The sequence below is a fragment of the Vigna unguiculata genome, chromosome 6 (assembly GCF_004118075.2).
Source record: "Vigna unguiculata cultivar IT97K-499-35 chromosome 6, ASM411807v1, whole genome shotgun sequence".
NCBI lineage: Eukaryota > Viridiplantae > Streptophyta > Magnoliopsida > Fabales > Fabaceae > Vigna > Vigna unguiculata.
The window spans coordinates 32,811,096-32,829,755 of NC_040284.1; the positions used below are offsets into that span (position 1 = coordinate 32,811,096).

At 28.8% G+C, this 18,660-nt stretch overlaps 2 protein-coding genes across 2 annotated transcripts; one reads left to right on the forward strand and one right to left on the reverse strand.

The window, feature by feature from the left end:
* The first annotated feature begins 8,832 nt into the window (after positions 1-8,832).
* On the forward strand, positions 8,833-12,129 carry LOC114187141 (gamma-glutamyl peptidase 3-like). Its single transcript, XM_028075283.1, has 4 exons — positions 8,833-9,229; positions 11,350-11,505; positions 11,586-11,753; positions 11,842-12,129. Exons 1-4 carry the CDS (start codon positions 8,912-8,914, stop codon positions 11,959-11,961), a joined length of 762 nt encoding a protein of 253 aa, XP_027931084.1. The 5' UTR covers positions 8,833-8,911; the 3' UTR covers positions 11,962-12,129.
* Positions 12,130-16,158: 4,029 nt separating this feature from the next.
* Positions 16,159-18,095, reverse strand: LOC114189042 (coiled-coil-helix-coiled-coil-helix domain-containing protein 10, mitochondrial-like). The gene is made up of 5 exons (XM_028077739.1): positions 17,917-18,095; positions 17,377-17,418; positions 17,136-17,207; positions 16,876-17,048; positions 16,159-16,436 (listed from the first exon to the last, which is right to left on the reverse strand). Exons 1-5 carry the CDS (start codon positions 17,930-17,932, stop codon positions 16,338-16,340), a joined length of 402 nt encoding a protein of 133 aa, XP_027933540.1. The 5' UTR covers positions 17,933-18,095; the 3' UTR covers positions 16,159-16,337.
* Positions 18,096-18,660: the final 565 nt, after the last annotated feature.

Sequence of the window (18,660 nt, forward strand, 5' to 3'; positions counted from 1 at the left end):
TACATAAAGATTATGATAAGATAGAAAAATATATTGGAGATGCGAATGAGTTTCATGACAAACCAAATATTCAGAAGAAATAAGAAATAGAATATATATATATATATATATATATATATATATATATATGATTACTTAATTAATTGTGAATATTTTAATAATTTAAACGAGGATGGAGATATGGCGGGGACGGGTATCATGGCGGAGATATATTTATCCCCATCCCCATCCTCATACCCAATTGAAAAAATCAGAAATTCCCCATATCCATACCCAGTCAATGCGGGAATTTTCCGTCAAAACGGAAACGGATTCGGACAATATTCACGAGAACGCGGACAATATTCACGGGAACGAGTTTATTTGTCCGTATATATTTATTATATTTTCAAAATATTTGAAATTAGAATGGTTGTTGTCTTGTTACGTCGAAGTCAATGCATTTAATGCTTGTCTTGTTGCGCCTCCAATTTACTATTACATGTTCCTCTTTTAATATAATTTATTCAAAAATTTATGCTGTGTCTAAAATAATATTTGGACAAAATTTTCTGTAAAAAAAAAAAAAAAACCTTATATGAAAATCATTTAATATGTAAGTTAGTTAATAAAAAACGTTATAATTTCTCCAAAATTTACTTATTAATTTTTCACAAAGTAGTTTAAATTTATAAAAAAATATTTGTACAGTATTCCTTTTGAAGAAATCTCTTCCAAACACAACTTATATAAATTTACCAAAGAAAATTAACTTACTTTCAAAATTATTATTACGTAGCTAATAGAGTAAATTGCTTCAAAGAAATGCGAATAGGAATGTGTTGTTTAGCATCTGTACAACAATGCAAAACATTAAAAAGAAAGAAAAACTAAATTATATCATTTAAAATAAAATATTTAAATTCTAAACATTTTGTAAAAGAATTTGATTGAAGACAGATTCCTCTGGTGAAATAAAACCAGATCGCATAACATGATTGACGTGGGCCTTTTAAGGATGTTGGTAGGTTTTGTGTAATTATTGACCGGGCCTAACTCTTCAGTTCATGGCCCAGCCTGAACTTAATTTAGGGGAACTTAATTTAGGGGCTTCTCCCTGTACCTCAAACCATTTTTCCTGTACCAAAACTTTTCCCATTTCCAATTTTATCCACAATTAAAAGATAAATGAAAAAAGAGAAAAAATAGTAAAAAAATATTAATTTCACTACACCCTTGCACCAGCCAACGAATATGTTTTTGTTGTAGACTTTTGCACTCCAAAAAATCAAAGAATCAAAGAATCTTGTTGACCTAAACGCACATTTAAATTCAGCCTGCTGCTGCCTCCTTCTTTGTTTTCATTTTTCCATTCACCCATTGACGTTGCTGAGTTGTTGTGTGGAGAAGATCATCGAGCACCAGCAAGCATCAACCCAAGAGCAGTCTGTGACGACGCTTCCAGCATTCACATACAGCCTTCTCCTTCTGCAGTTAATCCACACACGTCGTACAGTTAAGTTTTGTCAAATTTTTAATGTTTTTTCGTGAATGTATACGATGATTGATGAACATATATATATATATATATATATATATATATATATATATATATATATATATCATGATTCCATCTGTGCCAAAACTTGTTTTTGATATTTTTTTGTGTTATGAAACAAATTACAAAATTCGTTTCATGATTTTTAGAAACGGATACCAAAAGTCGTTTCTTGCGTTGTTTATATGAAACGGATTACAGAATCCGTTTCATGTTTTTTATAAACGGAGTCCGAAAGTCGTTTTGTAAATATTGCATTTTTTTATATGAAACAGATTACGCAATCTGTTTCACAACTTCCAGAAACGGATTTTGAGATCCGTTTTGTAATTTGGTGTTGTTATTTCTGAGACTGATTTTGCGTTCCGTTTCATGTATTTGGAAAACAGATTTTGATATTCGTTTCGTGTTTTTTTAATATTTTATTTTATTTTATTTCAGTTTTAATATTTATTTTGGGAAACAGAGTGATATATATATATATATATATATATATATATATATATATATATATATATATATATATATATATATATTAATTTAAAGTTAAACTCATTTTAAATTTTACTTTTTTATTTAATTTATTTCTTAATTAATTATATAAAAGAAAAATAGTAATACAAATTAAATTAAAAAAATACTTAATTTGTAAATTAAAAAAATTGTATTATAACTATTTTTAATTTATTTAAAGTATATGTTTTTTAAATTTTAAATGTTTTTTATTATTTATTATTTTTTGTTTTATTTTATTATGTTTTCATATTTTTTAATATAATTGAGAATCCACTTGAGAATCCAAGAAACTCAAATAACTAAAATGATGATCTTCCATAATGAGCTATAATAAAAAAATAAAATATTTTGTCAAACAACCCTATTAAGGGCAAGCACATAATAACAGATAAGAATATTAGAAAACAATGCAACCGATATCAGAGAAAACAATGCAACACAACATGACATCTCACTGGATTGTCTCACCTATTACACAACACACACTACATATGCAAAGTAAAGTTCTCATAGAGATGCAAAGTTCTCAGACAAACACGAAGTGAGACACAAATTCTGCCAACGATTCATCAATTTCAAAACTGTTTTAGTCAATTCACATTCAAAACTGATTGCATGGTGGTGATAGAGAATACAAACCATTTTCACCTCACTCATGCACACAATATACACTCACTCACAAACTCACGCACACCACTGCACTCACTCACCAACACACCAAATCCACAATCAACACGCACATAAACAACATTATTCTATTTCATTAATGGAAACAAAATATTAGGGTTAATAAAACGTCAAGAACCCTTCATTTAAAAATTTCAAAAACGAAATTCGCATTTAAAATTTTCAAAAACGGAATTCGTGATCCGTTTCAGAAAAGTATGAAACAGATCCCAAAATCCGTTTCATAAAGAAAACATGAAAATTTATGAAACGGATTTTGGGATCTGTTTCATACTTTTCTGAAACGGATCACGTATTCTGTTTCTAGAACAAAATTTAAAATTTGTGAAACGGGATTCTTGATCCGTTTCAAAAAAGTATGAAACGGATCCCAAAAGCCATTTCATCAAAAAAACATGAAAACTTATGAAACGGATTTCAAAATCTGTTTCATACTTTTCTAAAACGAATTACGAATTCCGTTTCTGGAAAAAAAATTACCAGACGGTTTTTGAAATTCATTTCGCTTTCTCTTGAAACATATCACGAAATCTGTTTCACATAATAAAAAGGAAAAAGAAAATACAAAAATGATATTAACATTCCAACCATTCAAATCAAATTCCAAAACATTATGGAAGAAGGATAACCTGCAGAGAAGACAAAAGGAGAGCTTTCCAAAAAAAATTATGAATGAAACTGAACCTCGGACAGGGAACACCTTCAAGGACAGAATGAAGCACAGTGAGAATGAGAAGAGAATAAACAGGAGAGCTTTCAAAAATAAAATTAATGAAACTGAACACACGAACATCGGACTAGGGACCACCTTCAAGGAGAGAATGAAGCACAGAGAAGAAAATTAAAATGAAGGGACCACTCATAAATGGGGTCACACTCATAATGGAGAAGAAACAGAGACGAGAAAGAAGCTATCGAAATAATTTGGGGGTGCAGCTCAGATAAGCAAAATAGTTGTTGCAGTAAATATCATTTACCGCTCTTCCACCCGTTTTTACCCACTGCCACCCACAAATTAATTAGGGGTAAAATGGTAAATTTGAGAAGTATTAAAGAAGAATTGGAGGTGCAGGAAAAGGCGCCCTTAATTTATTAGTGTTTAAAACTTGCTTCCATTTGCATGTTTGGGAATTAATTACATTTTTTATTTTGATCTAATATGTTTCTAATTATTTAAACTTGTATATTTTTTATTCTATAACTCAAAATTAAAAAATTCTTTTAGATTTTTCTAATTTCAGAAAATACATTTTTTTGATAATAATATATGCTTTTAAAATAATCATATGAAAAAGAATTTTTAACCCGTTTTTTTAAATGATTTTTACTCACTCAAAATTAAATTTCAAAAATTTAAAAATAAAATTTTAATCTTCTAAGTTTAAAAATATTTTTTAGTCCCAAATTTGAAAGTTGCCTTTTTAAGTATTGTAATTTTAAAATAATTCATTTTTTATTTTTAAAAATGGCGTATTGAATTAGATAAATGTGTTTAATTCGAAAATTATTATTAGAATCATCTTTGAATTGTTTTTTTTTTTATTTATTGTTTTCTCATCCTCATAATCTTCTTTATAATAGGGAATTAATGATTTTATGATATATGCAAAAATTTTGAATGTATTTTAAAGTATGAGTTTTTCAAAAGTAGGTTATATCATGTCCATTATATTCTCTTCTTCCACCTCCAACTCTACCTCATCTTCTCCCACCCCAACCCATCTTCTTGTTCCAATTCCACCCCATCATCTTCTTCTACGTATATCCTAAAAAAAATTCATAAGTATCCATTAAAACAAATTAAAAAAAGCATGAAATATGAAGGGTAAGGAATAAGATTAAAATCACGAATAAAATATGTGGAATGTAAGTTTTTTATTTCATAATTCATGTGCATCATAGATTTATAGATTGTATAATCTGAAATATAATTTTGTATTACGGATTATACAATTTAAAATACAAATTTATAATGTAGATCGTACAATCCTTAATATCTACAGATTATCAAAACCATAAATAGAATAGGGGTATAATGGGTATTACAAAAATATGGAGGTGAAAAACGAAAATATGGGGTGCACGAAGAAATTTCCTACGTTACATCAATCCATTTAAGTTTAATGCTTCTTAGAATTCTTATGAAAATGTTGACAAATGTCTAGGACAATGAATTGAGAATTTGATTAACCAAAATGACCTTTTCAATGTGTACTTCCTCTCTTTCAAAGTTCATATACATTAGTAACTTTTTGAAAAAAAAAAATTACTTTCTAAGTGTTATTTTTAAAATTTGAAGATAATATATGTTTTTAACTATATCCTTATTTTAATTTTATCAAACATTGAAAACTGTTTAAATAAAGAAATTAAAAGTTATGTATGATGATATCTATACATTTTTATAGACATTAAAATTAAATTAAGATATTATACTAATATTTTATAGAATGTATAAGTATTTAGTTTTGGTATTCATTTTTTTTTAGTTTTCATTCCTCTCTGTCTTTTCCTTTTTGTTTGTCATTATTATTAACTTTCTCAAAAGTAAAGAAATCAACAAATGTAATGTCAGTAAAATTGTCAAATTAACAATGTTGATGTTATAAAAAAATGTCTGGCGAATAACGAGAATGAATAAAAGATTATATACTAATAAGAACCAAAATAAAACAAATATGCTATTTATATGCGGACTAAAAAACGATATATTTGTGATGATAAAAGTTAAAAATGACATATCAAATAGACTAAAAGCTAAAAAATAATTGCAAATAGTAAAAATATAAAGTAACATGTTTAAGGGACCAAGGTAAAGAAAGTAACACATTTTTTTTAAAAAAATCTAATAATTTTCTATAATCAATATTTAACAACTAAATTTATCACGAAGGATATACTAAATAACGAAAATCACTAACATTCTTGAAATAATTATATTTAATTCACTGTTTTTAAAGCTCTACATAAAATTATGCGATTTTGTAAGTTAAATTGTCGTGATTGTAGGATTTAAAGAGAAAGTGAAAGAGTAATGAATAGTTGTTGTATTAAAATTTATTTTATTAATCAAATTTATCTTTCACCAAGTTATTTATTATATTATCAGGAGTTTTAGGGTTCCTTTAACTAACTTCTTGGTAAGAATTTATAGAAAAGTAAAGTATGATAAAAATTATATTAATTTTTTTATAAGTTAAAATCAGCTCATAAATCAGTCAATTTGTACAGAATCTCATATTTAGCCCATGTAAAAATCAATTTCTCTTTTTCATATTTTCCTCTCGTTGAAGCCTTTAGAGAGAACTTTGTCCATAAATCATCTTCCCATAATGCCAAAATATATTTTGTCAACGTGACTTCTTAATTCTTCTAAATACATTAATTACTATCTCTTTTCTTGTACTCAAGAAAAAAAAAAGTTCATTCATAAGACTAAGTTAAGTTTATTTATTTATTTATTTTATTTTACTGCTATAATGGTAATTTTCCCAAAATATCGTAAAACAAATAAAAACACATATTATTATTATGAGAAAAAATAGTAAAATAAAGTAGGTAAAATGTGTTCATATGTAATAAACAATATGATTTTTAATAAATAAAAGTAAAATAGTCTTATCTTAAACTTGATATCATATATATAGAAGTGTTAATTTAGTTCAATCTATAAGATTTTGTTCTTCATCCACGTGAACTAGAACAAAAAAAACCTATAAGACCAAAAAGCTCCAATTAAAGAAGTTCAGAGGGCAAAAAAACTTCACAAAAGCCTTGTGGATTGGCTCGTCTAGGTTGTTGATCCAGGTCGGTCCAACTCATATAGGTGGTTGGATCGGGTCGATCCGTTTGGATTGTCGGACCGGACAGTATGTCTGAGTCGTCGGCCTGTCTAGGTAGTCAGTCTGGATCTGATGACTTGATCTTTGGTTGTGACCGACTGAAAATACTTGATTTAATCTTTTAGTTTGACTTAAAATATTATTATTAGGAGAGCCTAACTAGCCTTGACCTTAAGTCACTTGACGAGACTTTAGGAACTTAAACTTTTTTTTCTCTCATTTGAGTCTATTAACCAAATTAATATCTCTAATCATATACCGATGATGCTTATGATAAAATTAACAAACATTACATTAAATTTAATGAAAAAAAATTAACAATGAATATAACAAAAATGAATTTATATTTTACTTAAAGAAAAAGTTGATCAGGCCAAGAATCCATTTTCACGTGATAGAATACGAAAGTCAAATTAAACAGTGACATTGTTCCCTTCACGCTATTATTATTATTATTATTATTTTTATGTTAAAGTCTCCTTTATTTGCTCTCAGTTTCCGTAATATTTCAGTGTGTGAAATAAATAAAAATATAGCGAATATGGGCCACTGATAATAATAATAAGAAGAAAGAGAATATTGTTAATGGAATTGTTACCCACGCACTCTATTAACACCCCTTCACGTCAAATATATGGTAATAAAAGCCACGCAAAAACAACGTGTGGAAGCTTCCAAAACGCGCACCCAAACATTTCCAACGTGTAAACCTACTTCACACGCATACCCACAGAGCGATTTCACTGATTTACGATCACCTATGTAAACCTAGGAAAAAATGGTCACATACTAGGATATCCAATACAAACTGTTTCTTTACTCTTCCAGATTCAATATACATAAAAAATTCACAAAAACTTTGTTTAAGAGTTAACAACTAATAATAATACTAATTTGCTTTTAAAAATAATGAACTGAGTTAATAACGTTAAAAATAGTAAAATAAAATTTAAAAATTATTAGGACGAAAAAATAACTAAACCAAATGGTAAAAGGTAGGGCGATGTATAAGAAAAATAGGGATAACAATGCGGTCGATCCAGCTCGTTTAGGCCAAGTTCACACATTATGGGTTGGATTGGCTTGTCATGCAGAGAAGTTGCAGGTTTAGAAACGTGATCTGTCTTACATGGGTCTACAAGTAAATTTGTATATTTGAACATTTTGAATTAAAAAAAAAATTAGACATCATAATTTTAATATTTGAAGTATGAAAACATTTAAATAATAAAACAAATCCTATAACATCAAAAGAAGTCCAATAAACAACATCATAACATTCCAATAAAACAACTCATCAACCACAAAAAAGTTAAGATAAGAAGCACCGGCGGATCTTGACAAAAAAATGTTGGAGGGATCAAAATAATATAATTTTGAGATCATTAAATTTGATTATTAATATAATACTTCAAAGAATGTGTTTTCATTCACAGTTTCTTTTTTTATCACTTTTAAACGATAAATTTATTCTTTTATTTTTTATCAATGTACACTTTTTTTGTAAATAATATTAAAAAATAATTTATCATAATCTAATAAAAAATTGAGACACGTAAAGATCGGTTATGAAAGAACACATGATGCATTATATTTTTTCTATAATACAAAAATGAACAAAAAGCTGATGAGATAAAAATAATGTTTTTATTATCAAATGGGACATGAGACAAAAAAGAAATAGAATAATTGAGAAATAAAAGCAGAAATAATGAGTTTGTGTCTAACTTTTTTTTTTTCAAAAAGAAAAAGAAAACATACGAGAGTGAGATATAATTACAATTTGTGCAAAAAACTAAAAACACAATAAGAATGAAAAAAAAAGTTATCTTAATAAATATTTGGTTTAATTAATCTTTTGATTCATGTTTTTGTTTAAAAATATTAAGTCGATTCTCTAGTTTTTTTAGTCTTAATTTGGTTTTGATTTTTTAAAAAACTAATGCAATTTGGTCTTTTACGATACATTTCTTTAAATATCTTAAAATGGATCAATGATTCTTTCATTAAAATTAAAACTCTTAATATGAATGATTTGCTTTGTTGATGTAATTAATATAATCCTATTGTTAATTTTTGATAAAAACAAGAACTAAAAGAGAAATTAAACCAAAATATTTTTATTTTTTATTATCTATTAACATTAGAGGTGAAAAACCCACGTTGTCATTCCGATAAAAAAAGACAAATAAAGAGGAAAGGACAATTTAGTAATAAAGGTGAAAAGGTGGGCCTTTAAAAAGGAGGCGAGAGTGGGAAAGTTAGTTATGTCCCTGAGAGGAAGCCAACGAGAACAACACCAAATCGTTTCTGTGTGTGTCTCTCTGAGATGGGTGAGGTCGGAGAGAAGAGGTATGCGGTGCTGATGTGCGGTGAGGATTCGGAGTACTTGTTGAAGATGCACGGAGGTTGTTACGGGATGTTCGGGAGAGTGTTGGCGGAGGAGGGAGAGAGGTGGGACCTGTACAAGGTGGTGCAGGGAGAGTTTCCGGCCAACCACCACCTCTCTCTCTACGATGGGTTTGTCATCACCGGAAGCTGTTACGACGCCCATGCCAACGATTCTTGGATTCTTGAACTTCTGGAACTCGTTAACAGATTGCACTCTATGCACAAGAAAATCCTTGGCATTTGCTTCGGCCACCAGGTTCCTACTTGTTATATTTCAATTTCCTCCCTTCAATAATGTTTATGCTTTTTTAATTACTTTCTCTCTCATATCTCATAGATCTCACAATCTATTTATTGTTTCATTTTTAAATCTTCACAAAAAGGACCTCACCAATATTCTAATAACAATATAGATAAGTCTCATTGGTGTATAGTTATTTGTTTCATTATTATATGACCATTGTACACTTTTTTAACTTACCTAAATGCCCATTGTACTGTTAAGAATGTTCATCTCTTTTCAAGCAGCATATTTAGTTGACTTTTTTTCTTTTTATAGTATTTAAAACATCATGGTTAGGTAAATGTTAAACAGTTCGAACCTTCTTCATCACAGACTGGAATGAAATAAAAGATTGAATCCATCTGTTGTTAATATAGTTTGGTTCAAATTTGAGAAGAGGGTGAATACCTTTTCCATTCGATTTACTCCTGCAGTGATAAAACTCTTTTAGCGTTTCGAAAAATAAACCAATAAGCTGAGTTAGAGAATTTAGTACGAGGAAAAAAAACAAGTTTAGAGATACATATTTGGGAATTGACGTGTGATACTGTATTGATTTTCTCGTACTCTTGTCAGTGATGTTGGAAGGGTTGGTGATCCTATCCACAGTGATCTTTTAACAGGAGATTAAAGTTTGAAATGTCTTACATTTTGTAACTAAACACTGCACTGCTCCATCCTGTCTTCTCCACGTCACATCTCCCAGGTTAAACTTTGTCAGTGCCGCATCTAAATCTAATTATTCAGTAACGGTATTTAATTATAAAAATTTGTTGGACAGTTAATTCTCTTATTTCAATTCTTACACAATTCATCAAAATTAATTTATTAAAAACATTTTTTTTAATTAAAATGTTATTTTTACGTATTTAATGGGAAACTTTTTTCTTTAACGATGAAAAAGTTTTAGTATTATTGGTTTTTCACCGATCAAAATCATAGATTTGATAAGATAAAAGGACGTGAAAAGTTATATAATTACACATGAAAAAAATTATATATTAAGTTAAGATAGTATAAATGTAATTTTTCATTCACATTATCTTAACTGAATATTAATTCTGAAAAATTGTAACTTATTCTTTTTAGTTTTTAAATTGAACGTACATACACCATAGTACACATTTATGGTGTTAAGAGCATTCTCGAAAAGTTGTGAATTTTGGGACGGTCGGATTAATTGTCTTGTGTTTCATAATTAATTTTTATTTTTCGTGAGGAATATTATACATTTTTAATAATTTCAAGAATATTTTTGGATGATTTCTTTTGCTTCTTTATTACATTGTTTATAAATAATTTAAGTTTTTTTATTGAGTGAAAACTTCAATTTATTTATTTATTTTTAGTTCTTTCAAAATGGGGTTAATTGTTTTTTTCTTTTTGAATTTTGTTTCTTTTCATTACCTCGTATTTTAGATTTATGTCAAGATTTTAGATATAAAGAAACAATATTTTTATCTAAAAGAAACTCTCTTCGTGATGATTGAATGCTGTTATTCTTTCATTTAATATACATTTCTCTCTTCCAAACCATATAATTCTCAGACATTCTAAAATTTGAAAAACTAGTATACGTGTATGTAAATTTATTGTATATTAATAATATTCTTCTTTTTGGAATTTTTGTGCCAAGATAATATTCCCTTCTTGCATGCTCCTAATTTGTCTATTTTGGTCCAACAAAAAAAGAGGTGAGCCTTCTGATAGAAGGCAAAATAAAGCGAGCACAATGATGTAATTTCATTTTTAAAATATCTTTAAGAGTGTGTTTGGATTGAAAAGAGAATTTAAAAAAGAGCGAGCGTAGTTAATAATTTGAGGAGATGAGAGGGAATGTAGAATTTGGATTCTGTACCGGTTTTCTGTGTTATTTCTCTGTCTTGTCTTCAAACTACATCCACAGTGACTAATTTTGAAATTTTAAAATATCTTGAAATATAGTGTATTTTTAATGATCAAAAGAGAATAACAATAAAAAAATTCAATAGAGAATCTCGATTCGATGAATTGGTTTTGTTTGGATTAACGAATGGAAATGTAAGTTGAATGAATTTGAGATGAAAGTGTATAATGTGTTGAATATGTAACAGATAATTGGGCGTGCATTGGGAGGGAAGGTGGGTCGGTCTACGAAGGGTTGGGACATTGGTGTTAAATCTATAAACATCTCATCATCTCTGCCATTCTCTTTCTCTTCTCTCAACCTCCCATCACACCTTTCCATACACAAATGCCACAGGGACGAGGTCAGTGTCTCTGTAACTTTTTCTTTTTCTTCTTCGAATTATGTTATATATATAGATATATTATGTTGAACTGCATGCAGATTCTAGAGCTCCCTCCTAAAGCACACCTCATTGCTTCCTCAGAAATGACTGCAATTGAGATGTTCAGCTATGGAGATCACATCTTTTGCATCCAAGGCCACCCAGAATTCACCCACGACATCCTCTTCCACTTTATAGACCGTATTATTACACGAAATTTGGTCCAGGTATTTTATGTTTTGTCTTGTCTTGTACTGTTTCTTCTGATCTGTCTATGTGGTCGAGTTTTATGGTGTTTTGTTTGGAATATTTTAGGAAGCTTTTGCTTTGGATGCAAAGGATAAGGCGGCACTACTAAAACCAGACAAGGACATTTTGAAAACATTATGCGTCAATTTTCTTAAGGGTCGATCATCACTTGCTACTATTCAATAAGATCAACACTGTAAAATAGTACCAGCGTGGTAATATTTGAGATGTTATTATTAGTCTGATTAATATTTGGCATGCTAATGCTATGTTGGCATCCATTATGAAGAATGAGTGTAATGTACCAGAATTCCACAATAATGATCTTAGGTAAATCCGAATTTTTCTTCTTAATACTTCAAATTTATTAGTATTTTACGTTATCAACAAATGATGCCAAGTCCACTCACGCTGATTAAGCCCTTATTTTTTGGTGTATAGCATCCTATTCTCTTTTAGTTGAGAATAAACTCCTTTCAAATATGAGGATTAAATTTAACATGAGAATCCAGATCTTTTCAATAAAATTTTATAAGAATCTCTTGCGAAATATAAAAGGCGCAGAACTAAATTAATATTCCTGTAATAAAACTAGTTTAATATTGAAATAAATTATAGTCGGAAAAAGTATGCAACCTAAGTTATATTTTCGTAATATTCAAGACCTTATTTAATATATAACTTTGATACAAAAGATTATAACAAATTAATGTATCTTTAAGAAATTGGCGATGTATAATATTTCAGTTCCACCATTAAGGTTAAAGTTCTGTGGATCCCTGGAAAATTATCGATTTATAATATTTTAGCCTGTTATCATATATATTGCTTGAGGTTTTATGTAAAAGTAACACAAGAGGAGGGAGACTTGAATTGTGTCATCAAAAAATATTATGGCACTTTAAAATTTATTCCTTTCTTATTTTTTTGTAAAAGCAGATTTGGATAGAGAAGGGAAAAAAATTACACAAATATATTTTACATTATTTTTTATCAGCACAAACTGATTTTTGGGTAGTACCTACGAAAACCTTTCATGCATTACTAATTGTAAAGTATTACAAATATTCTTCAGTATTCACACACGACATCAACCTAAATAATCCTTTTATTTGCTCTTTCAATCAAAATTTCCAAATAATTTTTACACAATAGTCTCTATTTTGGATTAAGGTAGATACTTCATTCAATTTGAAAGATACAGGAGTTATTAGATTGTTTTATAAATGGAGGAAAAGACAAATAGCATATACTGACTGCTTTTGAAACTTTCCAAAGTGTAAGCATTAACCAAAATATTATGAAAAATAATTTTTTAACGATTAAATATTAATAACTTTCTTTTTACGATATGAAATTATATATTTTAAGTAGCTTTTTAAATTTTTTATATTTTAAAACTATTTAAAAAATGTCATCAAATATTATAAAAAAAAAGTAGTAAAAGTATTATTGTCTAAAGATAATATCACAACACGTTAACATACATTTTTATATGTAATTATTGTGGTCGAGTTTCTTCAAGATGATGACATATATTCCAAGAAAATACACAATACACAATGCTTCTTTAACTTATTACGTTAAATAAGAAGACAACAATCTATATATAATTATGACCAAAGTGATTAGGGTGGTTTCTTCTTACACCCCATTTGTTTTCACCTGCAACCCCTAGTTTTTGAACTCTCGCACGTTTTATCTGAGTTGTGGTGGTGGAGCATGCATTCTTTAATGGTGGTTGCCAACTTTTACATAATACAATATTATCTAGGAGTATACTATTTGGATATATAGGACAATCCAAAATTGTAGTGATTGCTAATTTTTAATGCTACAAATGGTATGATTCTAAAGGATTTTTTATGCAATGATTCGGAAAAAAACACATAAGTATCATGAATCCAAAACGCTTATTCTAGAAAGCAATGGATACAAATTTCAGAACACGTATTTTGGATCTCTTAAAAAACTCTAAAACAACGTGTATTAATAATAACAAAGAATGTATAGTAAATAACGCTGACTATTTATTAAAACAACTTTCATAAACTAACGAAGAATGAAAGACATCATATTATTAATTAGTTATATTCACATAGTACTTTTTTTTGTATCACTTTCTATAATAGTTACTTTATCGTTTATTATATTATTATCTTATCATGATTAATTTATTTCATAAAATTTGTGTGTGATTATATTACAAACACAAAAAAATTCCACTGCAAACATACTCAGTGGAGAAAAGGATATTCCTATAATTTCCTACTAAATCTTATAATTTTAATAAAATAATAAAATAAACGACGCAAAGAGTCAAAAAAATAAAAAATAATAAAGTTCATCTTTTGAGTCGAAATAAACTACGCTTAAATCAACACAAATGTTATAGCTGTTTGGATTCTAATAAGCTTGTGGATCAATTTTATATTTGAAATTGATTTTACATTCTAAAGTCAATTTCATTTTTAGCTGTTTGGATTTCAATAAGCTTTGTGGATCAATTGTATATCCATTTTTTTATATTTTAATTAGCTTGTAAATGGATTTTATATTCATGTACTCTTTCAGATTTTGATCCGTTCAATATTGAATTTAGTTTATTAACAGATTTGTATAAATACACTCAATGGAGTGGGTATTGTGAGAATTTTATATTAGTGCATGCAAAAATATTGAATGCGAATGTTATGTTTTCTAAATAAATATGAATGTGAATTTTAAGCATGATTATGACTTAAAAGCGATGACTAGCAGCAACAGTAATAAAAATATTTTTAAATTAACCGACGATAAGTTTTTTAATTCTTTTATTGAAGCCGGTAGACACACACGCTGCATTTTAAAATTAATTAATTAATTTTTTAGTGATGTCGCATTAAAGGTGAGTGAAACCCACGTTTTCAGCATGGACGCATGACCGTCTCTACTTTTTATTTAGAGTGGGTTTTTCAATCATAGTGTCTGCTTTTTATCGACTCTTTTCTCCATTAAGACAACGTGTATTAATAATAATAACGCACGTTTTCAATCATAGTGTCAGCTTTTGATGAACTATGTTTTCCATTTTTGTATAGTGCTAAGTAGAGCTGTCAAAATGGGTTAAAATTTGTGAACCAACTCGGTTCATCACGGGTTTAGACAAGGTTGGATTGAAATTTTTTTACAAATTTTAATATGTGTTGATTTTTGACCCAGCTCATTTGGAACCCGGCTCATCCGGGTTGAACCCGTAGTGAGCCGGGTTAGCTCACCTATCCGTAGATAAAATGGTCACACAAGTGTTTTTTTTTATTAAGTTGGGCTTTACATTTGGGTCATGTTAAGTTGTTTTTTTATCCAACACATAAACAATTTGTATTTTTTTTTTATTTTGGTTTGTATTTGGATTGTATAAAAGTTTATTTAGACTTTAATTATAATTACAATTTAGTTTTGACTGAAAAAAAAATATTTTTTTAATTAAGTGAACCTGTGAGCCAACCAGTTTAACCCGTCAACCCGTGATGAGTCGGGTCGGGTTCAAATTTTTTTGGCTCACTAAAAAATGAGCCGAGTTGGGTTGGCTCATTAAATCATCAATCCGTGGTGGGTCAAGACAGATCGGCCCAAATTATCCGTTTTGACAGCTTTAGTGCTAAGACGTGTATTAATTAATAATAACAAAAAATGTACAGTAAATAATACTAATATTTATTAAAATGGTTAAATATTTAAAATTAGAATTAATCTCTATTAATTTTTTTTACCAATTAGTTTTCTAACTTTTAAAAATGTTTTGAATTGAATTTTTTTTTAATCAAGTTAAATTTATTTAATATTTTATATGTGTTTTATAATATTTTTTAAGCTTTTTATCTTATTTAACGTATCGCTTCGATGTTAGACCAAAAAAATGTGTTTGAATCCTCGTTAAATATTTCTAGTAAATGATTTGACATATATATATATATATATATATATATATATATATATATATATATATATATATATATATATATATATATTTTGAAAATAGATATCTAACCTAACTTGAAATATTTGTGTTCAATAATAATTCGAGCGAACCTCGATAATATTATCCTAATTCTTTTTCCTCTTCTTTCTTTCGTTATTTTCTATCAGGTTTCAACATGAAGCCTTAGACACCTTCTGATCCAAAGCTTTGATGATGGTAGGTTTAAGGAGTGGTATGCGATGAAGAGATGAACAGTGACTGAGAGAAACTCACACCCAAAAAACCTACAAGAGTTCCATGGAGAGAAAAAATCACTTCCGAATTACATGTTCTACATTCCAGCATTAGTTACTCGAAATTCTTATTCTATGTGGTATACACAGTAATAACAATCCAGAGAAAATTTGGGACAAAACCAATTATAATTTATTTGTAATAAATTAGCAATGTAGAACAAATTCATAACGGGTTCATGCCAGTTTGTAAGTGTTTACCAACACGGGTTGTTAAAAATGGAATATGTGCTATAATAAAAAAAGTAGTGCAAAGTCTTAAGTAATAGCATTGCAAGGCAAAACAAACGAAGGAAACATGTTCTTCTTCATGCGCTCAATGTGGCTCCGGAGTTCCTTCTGCACTGTGCTAAGCTGTCCATGTAAAACTGACACTTGCTAATGTCACTCCCATAGCTGTTCAGGCACTGCAAGCAATTCAACATCACCTTCAGTAATATTCTCATACAAAACAAATTTGCATTTACATAGAACACAATACAGAGTTACGAGAAGATTTTGTACATGTTCGATTCTTGTTTCACCTGTTAGTTTTAAATTATTTTATAAAACAAGTTCATACAACTCAAGAATCAATTTCTCATACAAAATGTGTCAAGTTTTGAAAATTACTTGTAAAAAGGTATTTCAGAAACCAGAAAAAAGAAACAATTGGAAGAGAAATGCTTTCAAATGTGTTCAGGAGGAAAACACATGCAAATGTATTCACAGGACAAACAAATTTTAGAAAACAGTAGAGAAACAAAACCTTAATTAAGCCTACCACCAAAAACACAACTTCATTACTACAATAAAATGGGGATTTATCAACAGAAAAGAACAGAGCCAGAACATATTGAAACGTACATCGTGGAAAGCCTTCAAGTGAAGATTACATGCATCACTACCAAAACTGTTAGCAGTTGCAGCTGGGACAGTAGAAGACCCAGTAGCTACTGTTTCATGTTGAATAATTCGAGGACCCAAAGCAGAATCCAAAGCCCTGTTGACCACAGCAACTCCACCACCGAAAGCCATTCCTAGAAAATGAAAAGGAAAATAAACTTAATTCAGTACCAGAATGTACATGTGACGGATGAAAAATCGTAGTGATACATATGACATACCTTCAGCTACGGTTCCTAAGAGAGATCCACTGTTGCCATTCTGAGCAGGAGCTGGAGGTGGAGCAGGGTTAACTGCATCAAGAATTAAGAAATTCATATATAATGCAAATCTGCAAAATAATTTAGATAAGAAAGTAACAAGACAAAAACTAAATAACCACATCTTCTTTCAAAAGATACATTATATATTATTAAGGGTTCAGCAAAACTTAGCCAAGTATACTAGCGTATTCATTCTGACCTGTCCGTGGAGCAGGACGTGGAGCTGAACGGTCAGATCCACCTGCAGACATAATAAACAACAACTCAATATGATTGACATAACCAGAAAAAGGGCATCGAAATGCAAAAACCATGTTCTATAAATAAACAAATACTATTTGATCGGCCAGAACAATCTCTTTTAACTAATATTAATAACACCAACACGTTTATTCAACGCATTCTTCGATTGTGATCCCGATCCTATATGGCTATATCATGGCAGAAACAGAATTAAACATGGCTAAGAAAGATTGATTTACAAAAATATCACAAAGTATAATAATCATCGGCATTGTACATACCTAAAAACACATACACCAACCGAACCGAGAATATTTATAAACAAAAACTGCGATTAAATTACCATAAAAAAAAAGGAGAAAAAGAAAACACTGGGCACAATCATTGAATCAAACAACTGAGACGCATAGAAAACTAGAAATTGTAAAACTAGGATTGATTAAAATAAAGAAAATCGAACAAAAGAAAATGGATGGGAAGAGATGGAGAGGCTGACCACTACGGCGAGGCATTTTACTCAAGACAAAGAAGGGAGAATCTGAATATCGACTCTGATCCTGCTATAGAATTTGAAGGATGAACAACACAAAAAGCAGTTACACTTCTAACGCTATGTTTATTGTTGCTAAGGTTTGAGGCAGTTACACTTTCTTGGATTTTGACAGCAGTTCCTTGCGGGCGAAGAAAAAGGGTTTTAAAAAAATTATTAACAAAAACTAAATTAATTGACTATTTTATATATATATATATATATATATATATATATATATATATATATATATATATATAAGCATAAACACAAACGTTGTATATGTATTTCTTTAATAGATGATGACGTGTTTCTCTTTTGTGCCTATCTTTTTAATTCCTATTTCACCTATTATTTTAAAAATAATTTAAGATGTAATCGTTATTTTACAGTTATTTTATGATTTGTTTTCTTCTGCAACACTTTAATGTTCTGTGGGCATCTTTTTTATGATTGTTTAATAATGTGCTTAATTTCAAAAACATTGAATAATGAGACAAGGGTAAAAGGAAAATAATTTCTTCACCAGTAGTTCTTAAGAAATATTATTAATGTTCTCTATTACTTTAATATCATTTACTATTAAATGCAAAATTCATCAAATAAGTAGAATTTACATTTCTGATTAAGATGTATAAGAGTGGATACAATGCGCTCACTTTAGATTATAAAACAAAAATAATTATTAAAATTATTAAAATAAAAAATGTG

Excerpts from the sequence above, each read along its gene's own strand:
- LOC114187141 (XM_028075283.1), top strand. The coding sequence starts at position 8,912 with ATGGGTGAGGTCGGAGAGAAGAGGTATGCGGTGCTGATGTGCGGTGAG. Across the intron at positions 9,230-11,349 it reads GCATTTGCTTCGGCCACCAG|ATAATTGGGCGTGCATTGGG; the intron begins GTTCCTACTTGT and ends AATATGTAACAG. Across the intron at positions 11,754-11,841 it reads TTACACGAAATTTGGTCCAG|GAAGCTTTTGCTTTGGATGC; the intron begins GTATTTTATGTT and ends GGAATATTTTAG.
- LOC114189042 (XM_028077739.1), bottom strand. Across the intron at positions 17,208-17,376 it reads ACGTCCTGCTCCACGGACAG|TTAACCCTGCTCCACCTCCA; the intron begins GTCAGAATGAAT and ends TTCTTGATGCAG. Across the intron at positions 16,437-16,875 it reads ACTTGAAGGCTTTCCACGAT|TGCCTGAACAGCTATGGGAG; the intron begins GTACGTTTCAAT and ends AATTGCTTGCAG.